General features: G+C 37.5%; 1 protein-coding gene across 1 annotated transcript; it reads right to left on the bottom strand.

Moving 5' to 3' along the window:
* Nucleotides 1-13,212: 13,212 nt before the first annotated feature.
* LOC132045988 (uncharacterized) lies at nucleotides 13,213-14,973 on the bottom strand. Its single transcript, XM_059436547.1, has 5 exons — nucleotides 14,676-14,973; nucleotides 14,486-14,591; nucleotides 13,969-14,368; nucleotides 13,633-13,872; nucleotides 13,213-13,218 (listed from the first exon to the last, which is right to left on the bottom strand). Exons 1-5 carry the CDS (start codon nucleotides 14,971-14,973, stop codon nucleotides 13,213-13,215), a joined length of 1,050 nt encoding a protein of 349 aa, XP_059292530.1.
* Nucleotides 14,974-17,119: the final 2,146 nt, after the last annotated feature.

Raw genomic sequence — 17,119 nt, 5'->3', positions numbered from 1 at the left:
ACCCAACCTTTCGGGCGACCTATTACCCCCTGGTCTTATTTTTTATACCTTATTTTTCTTAATTTTTAGTGCGACATGCTTTAATCAAAATTTGATGCCCAGGTTGCCGCGATTGAGAGTGTTTACCTCTCCGCCACGTGGCGCTTCCGCGTCAACGCCCGCGTGGGTCTTCTTCTTCTTCTTATTTTCGCCTTGTACCATTCGAAATCAATTAACCCATTTTCCTCCGTTAACACACACATATTCAATTTCATCATCAATCATGAAAAGCTTATTTTCAAGAAATCAACCAACCCATATTCTTCCTCCATTAACACACACATTCAACTTATTTTCTTCCTCCATTAACACGCACACATTCAACCCATTTTCTTCCTCCATTAACACACACACATTATAATAACAATAATAATAGTAATAGTAATAGTAATAGTAGTAGTAATAATAATAATAATAATAATAATAATAATAATAATAATAATAATAATAATAATAATAATAATAATAATAATAATAATAATAATAATAATAATAATAACAACAACAATAATAATAACAATAATAATAACAATAATAATAATAATAATAATAATAATAATAATAATAATAATAATAATAATAATAATAATAATAATTGGGTCATGACAAAAGTGGTATCAGAGCAGTTCCGTCCTAGGGTGTGTCTACGAGCCGTGTCCAGTAGAGTCTTGTTTATGGGTGTGAAGCGCGCCACACTTATAAACAAGAGGCTCTGCGAGCTTAGGACTAAATGTCTCTTGTCTTTCTTCTCTGAATCGTGCGGATAGAGCTATGTTATAAGATTTTTCCCTAATTATGTGTTGTGATTTCGACGCTATTAGCAGAGAAAAACACGACCGCCCCGCAAAGGCAAGGCTGCGGTAGGAAGGCGGGAGAACGGGAGGCCAGATATATATATAGGAGGGTGAGTCCCATAATAAGGCTCCATCTTATACCTCTCGCACTCCGTCCACACTAGAGGAACATGAAGGGGCCTCAGCTCCGACTCCAAAGGTGTCCAGGTTCCTCCACCGGTTGCTTTGAGCCGGCCCCAGGATGACCAAGGCTTTCGGTGACCTATTGTTCGGTTAGTTGCTGCCTAGGCCCGGCGAGCGAGTGCGGGTCCGGGGTGATGAGCCGCTAGTGCCGGGAGCTCGTGTTTTACGGTGATTTTGAACCGCCAAAATTTTCACCAAAGCCGGATGAAGACCCGCAGGGTTTTATAGATGAGATGTTGAGGACGCTGAGGATTATACATGCTTCCGATACTGAGTCAGTGGAGATAGCGTCCTATAGATTGCGGGATGTTGCAATTCTATGATATAATAATTGAATAGCTTCAAGGAAGGAAAATGCACCTCCCCCGGTTTGGTAGTATGAGTGCCCGAGCTGATAGGCTTCTGGACCCAAAGCAAGGAAGTATGAGTGCTCGGGAGTATAGTCTCCATTTTAACTCATTGGCTAGATATGCTCCCACAATAGTAGCCTATATGGAGACATAATACATCGTTGTGAGTGTGGCTTAGGGCCACTTTTGTTGGTGTGATAGCTTCAATACAGGAATGGATGGACATCTCCCGTATTCAGGCCTACGCCCAAAATTTAGAAGAGCAGCAACAGCCGCAAAGGGGTGAGCGTGATGTGGACAGAGGGCATAGTAAGTGGTCCTGATTTGCCAGTGCTAGTAGTGAGTATAGAGGGGGTCAGCGGCAACAATACTCCAGATACCCAGGCCAGTCCGCAGCTAGTGCACCTCCTCGATTCGCGGGCAGGAGATTTGATCGCCCCATTTATTCTGGTCCGGATCAGAGTTCGAGGGTCTCAGGTCCTCAGTTAGGAGGTGATTCTAGTCAAAGGAGACCACTGATACCGCGATGCAACCAGTGCGGTAGATTACATTCGAGTCAGTCTCACCGAAGATTAGATGCTTGTAATGCCTATGGTTAGGTTGGGCATATGATGCGTGATTGTCCGTCGATGGGTGGTAGAGTTGGGCTCTTCCTACGGGATCGATGGCAAGGTTCACCTACAATTGCGTCCGTCGTCCATAAGCGGGCTCCTGGACTTCGGTGGTAGTAGAGGCGGGAAGAGGGTAGCATCTAGTTCGAGTGGCCCGTGACCCAGTATTTATGCTTTAGTCGGACGCCAGGATCTTGAGTCCTCCCCTGATGTGGTTACAGGTACATTGACCATATTCCCTTATGATGTCTATATATTGGTTGATCCAGGATCTACCTTGTAGTATATTACCCCCATGTTGCTGGTCGTATCAGGGTGAAACCTGAGCCAATAAAACCTTTTGAGGTATCCACTCCTGTTGGTGACCCGGTAATAGCTAGACACGTATGTAGAAATTGTACGATATTAGTACGTGATCGTCAGTCTAAAGCTGATTTGATTAAGCTGGAAATGTTAGATTTTGATATGATTATGGGCATGGATTGGTTGGCCTCTTGTTACACTAATGTGGATTGCAGAACAAAAATGGTTCGATTCCAATTTCCAAGAGAACCAGTGCTTGAATGGAAGGGCAACATAGCATCTCCAAGGGGTAGGTTTATTTCCTATCTCAAGGCAAGAAAGATGATTGCTAAAGGCTATATTTATCATTTGGCCAGGGTTCATGACACTGAGGCAAAGCCGCCAACTCTTCCATCCGTCCAGGTAGTAAATGAGTTTTCAGATGTATTTCCGGATTAACTTTCAGGCCTTCCCCCGGAACGAGAAATTGACTTTACTATTGATGTATTGCCAGACACCGAGCCTATATCTATTCCTCCTTATAGAATGGCTTCTACAGAGTTGAAAGAGCTAAAGGTACAACTGAAGGATTTGCTCAAGAAGGGATTTATTAGGCCCAGTTCATCACCATGGGAAGAACCTGTCTTGTTTGTGAGGAAGAAAGATGGCTCCCTACGAATGTGCATCGACTATAGGCAGTTGAACAAGGTGACAATCAAGAATAAATATCCACTTTCAAGAATTGATGATTTATTTGATCAACTAGCAGGTGCTAAGTGGTTTTCCAAGATTGATCTGAGATCGGGGTATCATCAAGTGAGAGTTACAGGTGAAGATATTCCGAAAATGGCTTTCGGAACTAGATATGGCCATTATGAATTTCGGGTGATATCGTTTGGGTTGACTAACGCACCGACAGTATTTATGAATTTGATGAACAATGTATTCAGGCCCTTTCTAGATCTATTTATGACCGTGTTTATCAATGACATTTTGGTATATTCTCGATCAGAAACGGAGCATGCGGATCACTTGCATATTGTCCTTGGAATCCTCCAAACTCGTGAACTGTATGCTAAATTTTTGAAATGTGAGTTCGGGTTGAATTATATGACTTTTCTGGGCCATATTATCTCAGCTGATGGTAGTCGCGTAGATACTCAAAATATTGACCTGCGAAAACTTGGCCGAGGCCTACAACGCCTAAAGAGGTTCAAAGCTTTTTGGGATTAGCAAGTTACTACAGAAGATTTGTGGAAGGGTTTTCTTCTATTTCAGCACCATTGACGAAGTTAACGCAGAAGTTAGTAAAACTTTAGTAGACCGATGCTTGTGAACGCAGCTTCCAGGAATTGAAAGATAGATTGACTTCGACCCAGGTTCGACGCTTCCGAAGGAAGGATCTCGATGGTTATGTTGTTTATTGTGATGCCTCCGGTGTCGGATTAGGCTGTGTATTGATGCAGCACGGAAAGGTTATAGCCTATGCTTCTAGGCGATTTTACGGAAATATGAGAAGAATCATCCGACCCATGATCTTGAATTAGCCGCGGTTATTCATGCACTAAAGATATAGAGACATTATTTGTATGGTGTTCATGTTGATATTTATCTTCGATCACAAGAGTCCTAAACTATATCTTCAAAGCGAAGGAGTTGAATCTTCGAGAAGAGGCGATGGTTGGAGTTATTGAAAGACTATGATGTGGAAGTATCTTATATCATTTGGAAAAGCCAATGTGGTGGGGATGCCTAGTCAAATCCCATGGGCGAGCCTATGTGATGTTGGCCGGAGAAGAAAGAATTAGTCCGCGAGGAGTCTATCGACTGCTTGAGCCTAGGAGTTCGTTTAATTGATCCGGCAATGCAGGAATTGCTGTTCATAACCCAACTGTTTCATCCTTAGATATGGAGGTGAGAGAGCGCCAATATGAAGATCCCCGGTAGTACAAAGCTATAGAGATACATTTTCGAGAAAGAGAAGTCACCATTCGAGGTTCTCAGAAATGAGTTCAGTGCGAAATGAGGCTATGCGTTCCGAGATATTAAGACTACTACGTATTCGGGAAGAGCTCATTACTCCCGTTATTACGGTGAGCAACTAAGATGTACCATGATCTTAAGTTAATGTATTGGTGGGATGGAATGAAGAAAGATATAGCAAAATTTGCAACTCAGTGTCCAAATTGCCAACAAGTAAAAATTGAGCATCAAAAGCCAGGAGGGTTATTGCAAGTCATCGAAATTCTGACCTGGAAATGGGAAGTGGTCAATATGGATTTCATTGTAGGTTTGCCTCGTTCCAGTGCAAGTATGACTCCATATGGGTGATTGTTGATAGACTTACGAAATCAGCCCATTTTCTTCCGGTCAAAACCACATATCCAGCAGAAGGTTATGCAAGGCAGTATCTTAAAGAAATAGTGTGACTTCGGGTGTGTCTAGTGTCATTATCACAGAGCAGAGGAGCACAATTTCTTTGCTAAATTAAAATCCTTTCAAGAAGGTTTGGGAACTCAAATGAGGCTTAGTACTGCATTTCATCCACAGACTGATGGACAAGCTGAACACACTATTCAGACCTTAGAAGATATGTTGCGGGTATGTGTATTGGAGTTCGGAGGCAATTGGGATGATCATTTGCCACTTATTGAATTTGCTTATAACAACAGTTACCATTCCAACATCCACGTAGCTCTTGTATGAAGCCCCGCATGGAAGGAAGTGTGTCCCCAATTTGGATGGTTTGAAGTTGGAGAGACACAATCGACAGGTCAGACTGGTTCAGCAAGCGATGGGGAAGATCAAGCTTATCAGAGACCAATTGTTGACAGCCCAAAGTCGCCAAAAATCTTATGCGGACAACCACCGACGAGACTTGGAATTCCAAATCAGTGACCGGGTGTTCTTAGAAGTGTCACCGATGAAAGGCGTAATGAGATTCAGCAAGAAGGGCAAGCTCAGTCCCCGGTATATTGGGCCTTATAAGATTGTACGCAAGGTGAGCTAAGTGGCTTATGAATTGGATTTACCTCCAGAACTTGAATCGGTTCATCCAGTTTTTCATGTGTCAATGCTCCGCAAATGTGTTGGAGATCCATCTAGAATTATGCCAGTGAATGATGTTCAAGTTACGGAGAAGTTGGCTTATGAAGAGGTACCCATTGCCATATTAGATAGGCAAGTACGGAAGCTTCGAAATAAGGAGGTAGCCTCAGTTAAGGTCTTATGGAGAAACAATAACCGAGGGAAAATGACTTGGAAAGTGGAAGAAGACATGAAGTTCAAATATCCGCAATTGTTTCCACCCCCGGAAGAGATTCAAGATGAGACGCCATTATCATAAGGTATGTAATGCTTTCTTTTTAATGCTTGTGGTCATGTGTGGCCATATTTTCTTGCTATTGTGTTGTATCCCTATGAGGCAATTTTATTGTGGGTTGCTGTAGTAGGGTGGTAGTGCCATATTACAAGAGAAACTCTGGCGAAATTTCTGGAAAAAAAAGAATTTTCGAGAACTTAACGTTCGAGGGATTCAATGTTCTTAAGGGGGGGCGGGGAGGGGTGGGATAATATTACACCCCAGAATTTTGGGTTGTTGAGCGGTAAATAGACTAACGCAAGTTAAGGTGTATATGGTGTCCCTACAAGTAAGAAGAGATACTTAATGATTCTAATTAAGATTCCAAAGACATTGGAGGGGCAAAGCTTGTTAGAGGAAGTTGAGGTAGAGAGTGTCTTACCCCGTGTGCAAATGTACCAGCAGGTATTCCTGGTAAATTACAGGACTAGAAGTGGAGCGGATCGAATTGACGAAACCCCGAACTCGAATCGTAAAATTTCGCAGACACCAGTCATCGTTGACGGTCATCGTCGATATGATTGACTCGATCGTCACTGTCTAATGACTTGACTTGAATTATAGTTCTTGACATGTTATGAGTACAATCTTGTGGTGAATAATACAAATGATGGCAAATGAGTGTTATTTGAGGATGAATAGGATGTTATGTGAAGAATAAATATGATGTTGTATTATAGGTATGGTTATGGATGATTTTGAAGGTGGGTTTGAGAAGTAAACGATGTTTAACTTAAAGAATCTATTGGTTATGATATTATGGGTGTTCCTCTTGATGTTTAGGACTTGTCTTATTTATGGAGGAAGTTGTCGAAACAAAGGAAATGTCGCCAAATCTTCGTTAGCTCTTAGTTGTTTCAGCTTAAGCTTAAGCATATTTCCGGTTGTCTAATCTTAGTAAAAATTCTCTTGAAGGTAGAATCGCGAGCTTGAAAGGAAAATAATTAGACGATAAAGTTGAGGAGACATAAAGGTATGTAAGGCTATTCCCCTTTCCTTCAAAGGCATGACTCTTACATTGTGATTTCTTCCCTATATCCTCGTGACCTTTTTACATCCCTAAAGATGAAAGTTAAAGATATCTTTATGAGATAGAGATGAGATATATTCTATGATAATGATGATGACAATGATGCTTCCATGAGCCTGATAATCCTATGTTTATGATTTCATTGATGTTATTCCTTGTTGTTGCCTCACCTCATGATACTAGTTCTTTCAAGGCAAGGCATAGCGATGACGATGTTCCATAATGTAATTGGAGGTTCTCGACCTTATGTCACTCTGATAGAGTAATAGCTTTTATTTGAGCTCCCATGCATGCTTTAGTTTATGTACATGTAAGATTACACCGCGCCTATGCCGGCAGAAGACCACTACCAGCGTAGTGGCGGCTTATGGATGGTCTGCTTGTGCCTAGATTGTCAGACATGTCTAGACCCGTCTAGGGTGACAGTACCCGATACTTATGCGAGCACCCCTTTACCTATCATTTTACCCGTACCTCTTAGCAAGCCGTATGAACAAGGCCGTATTTTTTTTGAATGAACATGGACTAATTAGCTTCAATATCGATCCATAACCAAGATTAAAATGCCAAAATACCACATACTTCCATATAAGTGACTAGTACAAATCGCCCACGAGCCTCTAGACATAGTACGCTTATACATAGAAGGCCGAGAACCGTCGTGCTCCGAAAAATATATACACAAAAGAGTACCACGGAAGTGAGGCTCCGGAACAACCGGAGCGCTGTCAAGTGCGACCGGGTAGAGCTCCTAGGATCAAATCCTACTGTCTGCCGACTCCGCGGCATGAAACTTGGAAGCGTCCACAAGAAGGGACGTCAGTACGAATAGTGTACCGAGTATGTAAGGCATGAATAGTAATATGCGAGAACATAAATCATGTATAATGGCATAAAAGAATTACAACACATGTCCTGGGATAGAAACATAACCTGTACATATAAGTGCCCTTGGGCAAATGCCACGCTTGCTTAGCTTTCCTTTAAGAATCTTACCTTGTTCATATATATATATATATACATATAAGAATAGAACATATCGTATTGCCGAGGCGTCGGCAGCCGATCCATTTAACCCTTCTTATACACATCCCGCGTCCGGGACGATATCATGTCATGTAATGCCAACTGATCAGGTGGATATGCGTATATAACGCTCTGCCCTTATTTCCATCTTCCCCGTAAATATATGCATGTTTCATGTACAAATATCGGCGTCTATAGCGCCCTGGCTCTTTCATCATATACATATACTCATATCATATACATATATCAGCGTCTATAGCGCTCTGATTCTTTTTGTCATATCCGTATACTTATATCATGTATATTCATCAGCGTCTATATAGCGCTCTGCTTCTGTTATCATATACATATACTTATATCATCTACGTATCTAACGTAGGCACTTTTCTCATCTTTCTTCGTCTATCGTTATCGCTATAAGATCACCTTCATCATGGATACATTTGCACTAGGATGATACTGTACTTATCGTTCGTCAATCGGGACAAGGGTCGAAGATTTCCTTGGGATTCTACTCCAAAACAAGTCAAACGGGGTGATAGGAAAATTCCGGGAACAGTGGGCCCACCTCGGGCCGAGTGAGATAGCGTACATAACTTACATATGCTACGTGTCATAGCGTTATTTACAATGATTTAAGATAATCGGGTCCTCTTTAGGCAAGGTCTAGGGGCTTGAGAGGTCTTTCCAACATTTTGCACACTTTGTAGTTCAATTCTGCCATGAAAATGAGAAACTTTAGGTGCGGATTCCGGGGAATAGAGTTGTCCCGAGGCTCGTACCCAACTTATTATATCTAAGACATGCCATAGAAAGAAGGGTGTGAAGCCCTACATACCTCTTTCCACTCTTTGCTATTCCAAATTCACGTCGCAATCTCGTCAAAATCTGCAAATTGGTCATGTTTACCAAAACTCTTATTAGGATTCTTAGAGTTAGAATCTTAGGAAACGCTTGGCCACCGAAATTTCAGCAAAGACTTCTCGTAAATATACCATCCTTAACATTCAATAAGCCAAATTTCTCATCAAGCACGATCCGGGAATTCAAACCCGGCCAAACTATTAACCACAATTCCAACAACAATACTAACAATTCCATACTCAATCAATTTACTATTTCTTCCAAAAACTTTCCAACTTTAATGAAAATAATAACAACCTCATAATCTACATTCCAACAACACTATACTAATCATATTGTCTTTCATGCATACAAGAACACTACATTCCATTCATATAACTTCTAAAACAAGTCTCCATTACTACAACTTCATTAAGGTTCCTAGACATTCATTAACAACATAGAGTCCACAACATAACAACAAGCAAAACACTAAATAAAATTGACTCATTTTCTTCCATATTTCACCACAACCACACGGCCACACTAGCCCACACATGCACGGTCACACACACTCAACACACACGGCCAACACCAACATGCATACTACAACCTTTCCAAATTCATTCAACTTTCATTATCAACGTCGTATCCACAACAATAACAACCAAACACTAATTAAAATAGTTGAGGCATGACTCCTACACATAAACATATATGCACGGCCATGCACTATATTTCTCTCCTTCATGAATTTCATCTATTTTAGCATACTACAACACATATAAACCATGTATAGCACATAATACAAGATTAGAATTCACCTTTCTTCTTCAACTTCTCACTTGACTACAACTTGGTAACTTGAATGATTATGAATCTTGCTTGCTCCAACAACAACTCCACCTTGTTAAGCACCCTTTACTCGGTAGAAAATGATTTTTGAAAGAATTTTTGCAAATTTTTCTTGGAAATTCCTCTATGGCCGAATAGCCTTGGGGTTTTTCTCCTCTCTCTTGTTCTTGCTTTCTCTTGAAATTTCTAGAGAATTATGGAGTAAAGATGACTTAGTCATCTATTTAATTGGAGAATTAAATCTCCACTTGGGCCTAGCCCATGTCATGGCCGGTTGGGCCTTTAATTTTTCCCAAAAACAAATTAAGCCCACTTTGTATTTTTGGCTAGTTCTTGTAATTTATGAAATATTTTTCCAACTTCCAAATTTGCCCCTCGTCTTCCTCCATATTTCCACGAGTCATACTGCGAATTTCCCTTTATGCCCTTGACCTTCCTCATTAATTCCGCTTCTAAATTTTTCATAAGCAACTCGTATGCCAAACAAAATAAAATGTGGCCTTGCTTGTTGTCTTCCCGCGATTGTCTTGAATTATCCGATTGCATAATATGCGGGATGTAACATAGATGGCCGGGCAGCACCACTAGTGGGCGGCGTGAGATGGTTACCCCGGACGCGGGAGGCCCTGATGCGAGATAATGATGTTATTGATTCATACAGTTTATGCATGTATGTGTGATACGTTTCAAAGGTAAAAGTGAGCATTCATGATTCCAGCTCAAGAGGCAAGCAGTTACAGTTATCTTTTCTTCTTATGCTTTCTATATTTCCTTATTATGTTACCATATGTGCCTTACACACTCAGTACACTGTTCGTACTGACGTCCTTTCTTTTATGGACGCTGTGTTAATGCCCACAGGTAGACAGGAAGATAGTGCCGACACTTAAGAGCTTGTTCAACGAGTTTGCAGGAGCACTCCACTACTTCGGAGTTGCCATTTCTTGGTATATGCTTTTGTGTACATGTTGGGGCGCTGCGGGGTCCTGTCCCATCCTTATGATTCCAGTATTCTAGTTAGAGGCTCGTAGATACTTATGTGTGGGTTGTAGATGCTATGTGACTCCTTCATTGTATGTTCTGTACATCATTTTTGTAGCCTCGTGGGCTTATGCATATATACATGTTTTGGGAGATATTTGGAGGTTGTTTCATGATAAGTCTTGTGTCGAGAGCACTGTATGCCCAGATTGAGTATGATAGATAGCATGATGAGTGGTGCTCGGTAGTCAGCTCCGGGTACCCTTCATGGCCCACCAGTTGGGTCGTGACAAAAACTTATGGGAATCAGGTAAACAAGAACAGTTTCAACATTATACATACATTTTTCATTCACTTTTAATACACATGTTAAATCTCAATGTTTTAATAGACATGCTGACCTGTGAATACACGTGTATGTTTCTATTTTTGCTAGGTGGTTTTTTCCAACATCACACTAGCAAATGATGAATTGCCACTTCTCACTGAGGTACCAAATGTGCCATGACCACATACTACCACATGTGATACCCCTTCTATACATGGTTCTGAGTTTGAGGCATTGAAAAATGAAGTTGCAAATGTACATATCGAATTCACTATTTTTTTTAAACGTTATGGAATGATTATGATTCGGCTAACACAGTCACTAATTGTATTCTAATCTTTATAGGTTCGTGAAGATTTGAAACACTTTCAGAAGAAGGTATCTTATCGGATATTATAAATTATAAAGTTCATTATTTTTTTCCATTGAAATAAACAAATTATCATAAATTTATTGTTTACTATTTATTTTCAGGTAGAGGATGATTTTAAACAGATGAAGCAACACTTGGATAAATCATTCATGGACATACTTACAGAGATCAAGTCCTCACATGGCAGGCAGACGGAAAATAACGAATATGAGTTTTTTTTTTTTTAACTTCGATGGTGTTTCCTCTATATTATCAATCTAATTTTAAATTAATAAAGCATACATTAATATACAGGGTACTGGAGGTGTTAAGGTTGTAGAGGGAAAAAGAAAATCAAGCGATGACCAGAATGACAAGTATCATGACATACGAGCTGATTTTTATGAACAAGCGGCTAAGGGTGAGGTTGGTGGGCATGATAGAAGTGTGCCAATATCTGGTCAAGCTGCAGTATATTTGAAGAATCAAAGTCATCCTTTAATTTCAAGTAAATTTTCTTAATGTCCTTCATATTTCACACCCTTAAATAGATATATCATAGATGTATAAAATGTGTTTGAAAAGTTTTTTCAGTTAATATTTTTTATACTTAATTATAATACATATTTGGTATGAACCGTGTAGCTGGTATGCATTCCGGAATTGGTGAAGCGTGTGATAAAGATCTAGATGATCTAGAATCATTGAAGAGTCTGCATGATCAAGAAGAATTGAAGAATCAAGGTCATTCTTTTGCTTCAAGTAAATTTTCTTAGAATCTGCCATTTCACACCCAAAAACACATATATGAAAACTATATAAAAAGTGTATGAACTTAGCTTTCAAGTTGTAGAGAATATATCGTCATCATTTCTGTCGCTAGCTTTTTCATTTTAATTACTTGACGATTGAAACGACTTTTGTATGAATGTATGAGCTAAATAGAGTTTTAGCTCAAAGTTTTGAGTGTAGTCCATTCGGGGTTAATTATCTTAGTGTCTACGATATTTCTCACCCATAAATCCATATCTGAAAACTGTATAAAAAGTGTAGCAAAAAAGTATTTAGTTATTAAATTAGTATATAACTTCTGTACATATCTATTGATGCAAAATGTAGTTGGTGTGCACGATGGGTTTGGTGAAGCCTTTGATAATGGTCTAGTTGATCAAGAAGCCTCAAAGATTCATACTGAACAAGCTCCTAATTTAGGTAAAGACTTCACTCTTCATTGAAATGTATTTTACATAGTACACACACATAAGCACATGTATGAAAGAAGTGTGAATATTGTATGACAAAGGGTTTCATGTAGTAGCTTTCCAACTACTATCATGTATATCATATAGTATATGTGTAAATACTATCTGATAGCTTTCCATGTACTTTGATGTTTGACTTCTGATTTGTCTGAATCATGAACTTATTGTGCATGATGGAGATGATAAATTGTATAGATGCTAACACTGTTAGTTTCATACAATTTCTAAAGATTTATTAAATATAAGGTGAATTAAGTTTCTTTAATATGATACTTTCATTATTCTTACACTTTTTGTCATAAGTTTTTAATATGTTTACCAATGTAGTTATGTTAATACAGTTCCGAATTTACATATATTAATATACACATGTTTTCACATAAAGTATATAAACAACATTAAATCAATGATCCACCATATTTGATCTTCTAATACACAAAATATATACAGTAGCCATACAAATTTTTTCATTGAATTTGATAATGGTGAATGAGTTTGCCGTAACATTTTACATGACAGATGCATTAATTAGTAATAATCCAGAACTAATGAATTTTTTTGTCAACCAACCACAAACCAAACAAATATTTTTTTTGAAAAACAACTAAATTCAGAACAATTAATATCAGATAATACACAAAAATATTTTCTTTGGATTAAAATCTTTGTTAAACTTGTAATATCAAAGATTTGTTTTATATATATATATATATATATATATGACACACTAAACAAATAAAATTTTACCAACTGAAGATTTATACATTATTGAGTTGTTAAATAGAATGTCCATGATATTTCATTGGTTTTGATACAAAATTTCCAGTCAAGCAATGTCATACAGTTAATGCATTGAATTATCTGATACTCTAAATATGCCAAAAAATACTCAACAACTTACATTGAAAAACAAGTTTATCCCTGCAATCAACATGGAAAAAAAACAATATAAATTCTAGCAATGAACGACCAGTACAAGTTGCAATATCCAAGTGTATATCAGATAAAATAAAAAACAATTTCTTGCTAGCCATATTCATATAAACAATGCAGCGTCAAAACAAATTTAGAATTTATAAAGTAATGAGTGTCTACTAATTAGTGAATGAAAAAAAAAAAAGAAAATATATAGAATTTAATTTAATTTGGGCAAATTGCTACATGTCTTCTTGTTGTGCCCCTCTATGCCACACTTGCTACATGTCATCTTTGCCCTCTTAAATTTCACCTCATAAAATGGTTTCATTCTCTTCAACGATGGCCTCCCTAGAGGTCTTTTAGAATCTGGTGGCAAAACAATTTGTTCCAACACATCCAATGGTATCTCTCATGTACTCTGGCGTGGAAGAGGTTCCACTGGTATGGCATATGTATCTTTGAAATTTTGTTGTTGTAGTAGGCAGAGCAGTAGTCCTCTCCATGTTGGTGCCTATAAGTTATAGCAGCCAAAGCATGTCCACATGGTATCTCATCAAGTTGAAACCTTCCACAACTACATATCCTACTTCGAAGGCACACACTAAATCTCTTCATACCATCGGTCACTATATGTAGGAATTCAGTGGAAGCCCTTAGCTACCATAAAAAAATTGGTTCACAATTTAAAATTAGAAATTCAACAAATAACATTCAACATAAATACATAAATCATACACTATTCATACAGTTTACACACTTACAGTCATACATGTAGTGTGATAATTCCTTGTTATCCTCATAAGCTTCATTGTACACGTTAGTAAGATCTGTGAATGTATTTCTCCCTTCTTCACTGTGTTTTTCATTCCAAGTTTCAATCAATTGTCTCAGGTAATCCATTAATTTACAGACTGGAAATTCTCTAGCTTTGGCAATACTGCTGTTTATAGATTCAGCAATGTTAGAAGTCAATGTCCATGTCCTCTTCACTGTTGCATGTATCCGAGACCATTTATGATATCCACTATCGAACAAGTATTCACCCAACTTCTTATCTATTATGTCCAGTCTTCCCATGAGTTCACTAAATTCTTGAAGAGTGTATGCCTTAACTAATGCAACGTATAGTTTCCTGACCTGTTCTCTATTTCCCCTGCATTTCTTAAGTAAATTATTCCACAAATGTCAAATACATGCATAATGAGTTAGCCCGGGATACACCAATGCGGAAGCTTTCCATATATTATCATGTCTATCTGATACAATGCACATATTCTCCCTTTCACCAAAAACATTCCTAAATCTCTCAAAGAACCATGTCCAAGATGCATCATTCTCAGAATTAACTATAGCATATGCTAGTGCCAGTATAATACCTGTTTGCATATAAAAATTATACGCAAACAGTATGATCATATATAATTGTAATTTAACCAACAAAAAAAAAAAAACATAAAAACCTCCTAGATCCAGTGTGCTTGCTATTAGCTTAGTTCCTTCATAAGTTGATTTTAGATGGGTGCCGTCAATAACTACTATAGGCCTACAATACTCCCATCCCCTGATACAAGGTTCCAATGCTACAAATGCATACAAGAAATGGTCTTCCACTATTTTTTCCAAACTAACAACTGACCCTGGATATGCCTTTTCCAGAATGTTAAAGTAGATGGGTAACTTATTGTAAGATTCAGTTGGACCACCTCGCAACATGTTTAATGCCTTTTCCTTAGCTCTATACGCTTGCATGTAGGTCATTGTTAAACCATGTTTCCTCATATCCGATGCTAATCATTTGGGGTGTATACTCTTTTTGGATCTTTATACTTATCCATTATCATAATTCCAACAACCCCTGTAGTTGCTTGACGTCTTGAATAAATCCTATCCTTTAATGAGCATGAATGTTGTTCACAAAATGATCTAATTTTGAAAAGCCCTGAATCATTCAGACTTGACGATTTAAAACACCAAGAGCAATCGTCCGCAGAGCATTCAAGACAATAGCTATTGTTGGAAGAAAGAAAAAAAATCAGAAACAGAGTTTATATACAGTTTTCATACATATATCATACAACAATCCCAAACTTAATAGATAATTGAAAAGATTGTTTAAAAATTGTATCTTACATATTTTATTCAACATATTGAAATAATAGTAATTTTTCATACCTTTTAGAACTAGACCTTCTAACCCGAAATTGGAATTGCTTCAAAAAGGTGTGGTTCTTCGTAACCACAACAACTGTTTCCTTGTCCTTATAAATCTGTTTTTCCATGACAAATTCATTTTGATTGTCGCTTATTATTCCATTTCCTTCACATTCCACGGCCTCAAAATCAACACTTGAAACCATGGCATTCAACTGAAGTGTTTTTCCATTGTGTGAAGGTACGGATTGTATAGAATTCGAACTGCTTCCTCCATCCTGATGGATTTCAATTAAATCCAAAGCTACATCCCTCAACGCAATACATAAAGGATACTTACTAAAGAAGTTTTTGTTTTCCTTTTTCTGGTCTAAATATACATGGACACCCATATCGTTGTGTATGGTCATTGGCGGGCATCTGTCACTAACAATGTATTTAATCTCCAATCCTTGAATTGTTGTATCTATTCCTAGTTGAGTAGCAATCACTGTGACCAAACCACTGAACTTTGAGTTGGAATCGTATAATATTCCTTCAACTTCAAAACCTATGTATCTACCTGTTAAAAAGTAAACAAAATACACATTATATGAACGATTATGATACAAATATAATACAAAGTACATACATAGTATCGACACATTACAGAATCAATATATGTACATACTAGATTCATCATTCATACATATTTTATACACAACTACACATATCATATGGTTTTAAACAAAAAAAACAAAAAAAAAAAAAAAAAAAAAAAAAAAAAAAACACTCGACATTAACATATAAACACCTGACGCGTCCCATCTTCCATAGTGTTGTACCATTATTAAATGAATTGTTCCATCTTCCATTGAAAGCATGCGAAATTTTTTGTCCGGAACTTTTGATATTGAATGTTTATGAATACTGATATTTCAACTACAGTTAACTGAATTTCAAGCCTCTTCAATAGTGATGGGGAGAATATGGGTTCTATTTAAAATTGCCGTGGATTATGCTGAAATTGGGGAGAGAAATAGCAGAGAGAGATTATGGGGAGCAAGATACTAAACGGTTACACTGTGATCTTTGGGTTTTGCTTTACTATATATTAACTTCTTTTACTGTATTTGTTATTTTGTATAGGGTTTGTAAGTTTTCTAATGCTAGTTTTTGCAAACAAAAAAGTATTAGTATTTTTTGTAAATATACCCTCTATCTATGTATATATATGTTTTTCTCCCAAAATTTAATGTGGTTTTTATCAAATGTTTAAACAATCCTACTCGGTACTTCCTCACTCCTAAATGTCCTATTATCATGTAGTTACATTTCTAAGTTTTCTATTTATTATTATTATTATTATTATATTATATACATATATATAATATATATATAATAATCGGACTACGTCCGGTCATGAATCTTATTACACTGTTCATCTCTTTCTCTTAACCTTTGTTTTTAATAACCTTCTTCTTTAACCACACCCAGGCCATGGCTAACATCGTCCTTTATCATTTTTTTGACATTAAAACGGCCTCTTTATCAGTACCATCTTTTGTGAATCATAGCTAATTTAAAACATTTTCACCATAATAGTCTAGTGTAATATAGTTCAACACGAGATTTTTAGCCTGTCATTTAGGCTAAATATGAATATGTAATTTAAATGTAAAAAAAAAAAAAAAAAGTAAAAATTCCCTAGAAATGAAAGTTGTGCTTAGTAGAGATGGAGATTATAAACAACAAACTTTTTATTTAGAGATTA

The sequence above is a fragment of the Lycium ferocissimum genome, unplaced genomic scaffold (genome assembly GCF_029784015.1).
Source record: "Lycium ferocissimum isolate CSIRO_LF1 unplaced genomic scaffold, AGI_CSIRO_Lferr_CH_V1 ctg8923, whole genome shotgun sequence".
Taxonomy (NCBI): domain Eukaryota; kingdom Viridiplantae; phylum Streptophyta; class Magnoliopsida; order Solanales; family Solanaceae; genus Lycium; species Lycium ferocissimum.
This window is presented reverse-complemented; position numbering and strand designations above follow the sequence as displayed.